General features: G+C 35.2%; 1 protein-coding gene across 1 annotated transcript in view; it reads left to right on the top strand.

The window, feature by feature from the left end:
• Positions 1 to 19: 19 nt before the first annotated feature.
• Positions 20 to 5,681, top strand: part of LOC128251111 (zinc finger protein 91-like) — a 29,599-nt gene continuing 23,937 nt past the window's right edge. The window contains exons 1-2 of the mRNA XM_052977501.1: positions 20 to 978; positions 2,101 to 3,244. Of these exons, the coding sequence (XP_052833461.1) occupies positions 2,481 to 3,244 (764 nt within the window). The 5' untranslated portion in view covers positions 20 to 978; positions 2,101 to 2,480. The remainder of the gene's footprint in view (positions 979 to 2,100; positions 3,245 to 5,681) is intronic.

The raw sequence follows: 5,681 nt of genomic DNA, 5'->3' as shown, positions 1-5,681 counted from the left end.
TAATTTTCAACAGAGAGAATTTATCAAAATAGAAAACAAATGAAGTTTGAAGTTTAAAAATAATAGGATCGACCACTCACGACTAGCTAGCGCGACTGCGCGTTCGGGACCACTCTGCTTTAGTAGTACCCTTATACTCTGTGTGTTTTCAAACGCATGGATATAGGTGTCAAATTTGTTCCAATAACTTTCGAGTAATAGATAGATAGAGAGACAGACAGACATATAACTCGCTCCGGCCAGTCATGGTATTAGCTGTCAGTAGCCAAAGAATCGACAGGCAGACAGACAGATACTTCACTAGCAGTGAGCACTTTCACTTCTGACAGCTAATAGCATGACAGTGCCGAATAACATTCCTAAAAGTACGGAGGGCACAGTTTCTATTTGGATTCAAGTACCGTAATTTTCAATCGGATAAAATCCAATAAAAACATACATCTGAGATGCTTTCATTTCATCTTTTTTTTAATGCCACACACGTATGGTGATGTGGACAGAGTATTAAGCCACATAAATTTTATGAAACCAAATAAACTCAATAGTCTTAGCATGGAAACACTAAGAGAAATATTTAACATCAAATATGGACTTCAACGAAGTGGTAAATATTGTATTGATTATAGAGATGATGGGAAACAGCGGCTTCTATGTCTGACAAGATTTAATGGAGTAAAATGTAAAGGAATTATGTTAATTTGATTTTAATTCAATTACAGCTAAATTTTTCCATATAAATCATTTCGTAATTACACGTATTTATGTGAGTTTTCGTTTACATGCTATTTTGTAGAGACTTTTACACTTTTAATTAGTGCTTTTAACAAGTTTTAATTAGCAACCTTGTTTCTCCATCTCTCGGAGAATTGAGGAAATACATAACATATCAAGGGGAACAACTTCATACCGAGTACAACGTACATCATTAACATCGATATAATTGCTAATCGGACACTGACTGACTTCATGTGATGTATGGTAAGTTTACTTGAATAATAATAAATCCGTAATAAATTGGTGTAAATAATAGAATTGTTATTATGTGAACCCGTCAACGATAAGTAATCCAATACAAGTGAAAACACATAGAAACATCGGAATTTGCTGCTGCAAGTCGTCGTTTTGCTGGCTTTTACCTCCAGGATAATTCTTTCAAACTGAAATATTGATCTGTTATTTTCGAAAAGACAATCCATTGTTACATACGAAACGATAAAAGGAAACAGATTACTTCATAGAGTAAAGGCGGCGAGCTGTCAGAGTGGTTAGCACGCCGGGCGAAATGCAGTATTTCGTCTGCTGCTACGTTCCGAGTTCAAACTCCGCCGAGGTCGACTTTGACTTTCATCCTTTCGGGGTCGATAAATAAAGTACCAGTTATGCACTGGAGTCGATGTAATCGACTTAGTCCCTTTGTCTGTCCTTGTTTGGCCCCTTGTGGGCAATAAAGAACTAGGAAACAGATTGCTTTATAGACCCGTTATTTTTGCTTTTACTGCCCTAAATGTCAAATTCGTGTTAATAAGGCGCTTTAAGTCTATATGTGTCTGGGGGAGGTCAAGTGAGCGGAAATGGGGGAGGATTTTACATGAAGAATTGGGAGAATTGACCTTTCTCTTTCTTTATTATTCATCGAGCGTTAATGTCTGGTTTCAGTAATTGAGCGGAATCATACAGGTTTGTGTCAGAAGTGCTTCCTATCCGGCGAAATTCTGGTTTAAGCACGCCGCCCCATACTACCACTCATGGCATTTTATTTTATGGGATTTAAAAAAAAATTCTACGAATTTCTGTTTTACACACAGTAATTCATGAAAAAGAAAAAAAAACATTTTGTGTGTGATTTAAGGACGAGTTAGCTGTTGTTTTTAGCATATCCCACACCATCCAATACCGTTCCCGTTTCTTTGTCTCTGACATGTATTGTTGCTTTTTCATATTTTCTACCAAACTGCTTAAATGCCTTAAGGTTTTTGACGTTGTCCGTTGTGGTTCTGGTCACGTTGTTTTGCAGATGGAACTTGTAATCCACTGTTTTTAATCTGTCTTTTTCAAAGTATCCTCTATGTCTTACACTGTTGTTTCTCTCTTTTATTTCAGAGAATATCACATGACATTGGCATCAAAGCATTATTTCCATCAGATAACATCATCGATATTCATCACCTTTTAAAGACTGAAAGAAAATGTTGTGCAGAACTGATTTAAGAACTCAAGAGAATGCTAGTGAAATATGTTTTCTCTTGTGAAATGTTTGGAATGTCTACAAGATTATTTTCTACTTTAGTTAAACTTGGATAATTTTAAAAGGAATCTCAGAGTATTTTCAGACATTAAGAAGGATTACAGTTGATGGAAAGAGAACAATAGCAATATTTATTAGGAATAAATTGTAGGACATATGTTGTGGTGATTGAAGTAAGATAAGGGACAGATGGATTATTTAAGATAGACGAAGAATATAATTTTATTCTGAAGAGATGTCACAATCAGCATATCAGTGTCATATCTGTGAAAAGTCTTATACTCAAAAACATAACCTAACTAGTCATAGACGTATGCATACAGGAGAGAAGCCATTTGAGTGTGATATCTGTGGTAGATTATTCTCTCAAAGTATTCACTTAACTAAACACAAACGTATACATACAGGAGAGAAGCCATTTCAATGTGATATCTGTGGCAAATCATTCCCTCAAAGTAGCCATTTATCTGTTCACAGACGTATACATACAGGAGAGAAGCCATTTCACTGTGATATCTGCGGCAAATCCTTCTCTCAGTTATCTGGCTTAACTATACACAAACGTATTCATACTGGGGAGAAGCCATTTCACTGTGATATCTGTGGCAAATCCTTCTCTCAATTATCTGACTTTACTGTACACAAGCGTATTCATACAGGAGAGAAGCCATTTCGCTGTGATGTTTGTTGTAAATCATTCTCTAAAACTGGTAACTTAACTACACACAAACGTGTTCATACAGGAGAGAAGCCATTTCATTGTCACGTCTGTGGTAAATCATTCTCTGCAAGCAGTAACTTAACTACACACAAACGTATTCATACAGGAGAGAAGCCATTTCACTGCAATATTTGTGGCGAATCATTCTCTCAGTTATCCGGCTTTACTGCACACAAACCTATTCATACAGGAGAGAAGCCATATCACTGTGATACATGTGGTAAATCATTCTCTCAAAACTGTAACTTAACTAAACATATGTCTATCCATACAAAAGTGTGACCATGTCATTCTTAAAATTCCTTGTATTCCTTAAGAACCAGCATTTTCACATCTTTTCCAGATAAATCACGAGTTAGCCCTGTGGTCTTCACAGTAATGTGTAAAGCCTTCACTTTAACCATACTCCTCATGGTTCTTTGTTTGAAGTACAGTTTTCTGACAGCATTCTGTTTGTAGCCCCTTACAATATACAGATATGATGTTCTGTTCAGATCCAGTTTCATTCCAGTCTACATTGTCAAAATGGGTTCTAAATGTCTCTGGCTTTGTTGTAATGTAGTTGTTGTGTACAATAAATAAGATAACCAGACAACAGTCACAACAATGTAACGAACTAACAAATCTATTTACAAACCAACAATCATTATTCCTTGTGTAATAACCCAACTGATAGCTTCCGACTTTACTATGAACTAAAATCTTTCAAGGTGATGCCCCAGCATGGCCACAGTCAAGTGACTGAAAGAAGTAACAGAAAAAAGATGCCACAACATCCTTTATTTTATTCAAGCTAAAATGTCGCACTCTGCAGGGACTTGAGTGCTTGCTTCAAAGAAGGACTACTGGGACCTTTGTCCCATATAACTGAGGGTTTCCAATAACGGAACAACAAATGTTCACATGTAAGTGATTTATTTGGGTAAACAATAAAAGCTATAAAACATGAATGTCACAGAATCTCTTCCAGTTACTTGAAGTGAGAATTTCCAAGGGTCTCCTCACAGTTCATGAAATCAATCACAATCTAACCCTTTCACACTGTCTCAGCTTTTCATTTTCCAGTGTTTGAATTTTCTTTGTTTGTTTCTCAATCGTTAATTGCTAATTTCCCAATTGTCACTTTTTTCTACCTGTTCCTTCCTCCTGTCAACACATTATCAAAAAACTTCGCTCTTATGCCCTTCAGACATTATTGCATAGTTGAAGTGATATATGGCTGCTATTTCTTGCATGTCATGAGACCATGTGAAGGTTTTGCCTTTGTTGTGTCTATTGGTTGTTCTCAGTATAGGATTAATCATTAAATAAAATAATCATGTGCTTAGGGCTTCAAGGGAAAGGGAGGGGCTCCGCAGAAATGGTAAATGGTTTACAGCACAAAAAAAAATCACTTTAAACTTACTAAACCAATATTTAAAACGTGCTGTCTCTGCAAAGTGTAGAAGCAAATGTGTTACATAAAATTAATTTTGAGGATCCGATCAAAGATTTTGCAATTAAAATAAAAAGAGAAAACTTTTCAAATATGAATAAACTGCAAGGATAAACTTTATTTTCCATCTTATTGTTATTCGGTTTCATTTTGAATTACATGTATGTGGGAGCACCAAAATCTTTGAAGCGCTTAGGGCCTCCATGGGTCTTTATCCAGCCCTCAACATCCTATTCTCCATAGCAATGGCAATTAGCACATATGAAATGTAAGCAAGGGAAAAACTTTTGATTGGATAAAATTTACGTAACCTTAAATGAATGCATGTTTTTTTTTCCATTTTTGCTTTTGTTTTCCAATTAATTTCTCGGGTGTAATTTTAACCTGGCTTGGTGGTGACCCAATAGGTCATGGCAAGTACATCCGGTAAATACTCGTGGCACTTTGTCAGTTACAATGACGACGAGGGTTCCAGTTGTATATATATCCATTTACACATTATCCTCATATCACTTCCGTTATATATATATTTAAAAATACACATTAAGTACAGGATATCTTGTTGTTGGCACTTCATCGCTTACGACGTTGAGGGTTCCAGTTGATCCGATCAACCAAGAAACAAAAAAAAAAAAAAAATAGATAGACTATCTCTTTATATATGAAGATCAGTTGCAATGGGAGGAGTTGAATCTAAGAAGAATGGAACCGCAAATATTATTTACTAGTTTGATCCTTTTGTTACTGTATTTATTTTGAGACACTCTGCATTTCTTTCAATTACTTTAAATATAACAAAGAATTTAGAAAATGATTTAATTATCATTAAGCTAATGTAAGGAACATAAATTGTAATTAAGGTTTGGTGGAAGATTTTAATTCAAAACTTGTGAAAACAAGATATTTGTACTTAGAACCAGAGCTGGTTTCAGCCGGTTTGGTAACGAAAGGGTTTAAAGCCGTATATAAGCTAGTATAAAATGCATACACACACCTTATATGTATATATATTATATATCTACATACATACAGTGTCCATGTACAAGGCTTTGCTCAACCCTAGTATAAATGATGACACTTTTCAATGCAGTGTGACTGAAAACGAAACACTCAGGGGAAGTAAAATTCCTTTATTACGCAGCCTAGCAATGAATATTCTGAAAGGCGGATTTCACTAAAAAGACATCTATGATAAGCTATTTCCTCACTTGTGGATTTGTTATACATACATACATACATTATATATATATATATATATATATATATATATATATATATTA

The sequence above is a fragment of the Octopus bimaculoides genome, chromosome 28 (assembly GCF_001194135.2).
Source record: "Octopus bimaculoides isolate UCB-OBI-ISO-001 chromosome 28, ASM119413v2, whole genome shotgun sequence".
In the NCBI taxonomy this organism is placed as follows: Eukaryota; Metazoa; Mollusca; class Cephalopoda; order Octopoda; family Octopodidae; genus Octopus; species Octopus bimaculoides.
Note: the sequence above shows the minus strand (reverse complement) of the source record. Positions and strands in the feature narration are given on the sequence as shown.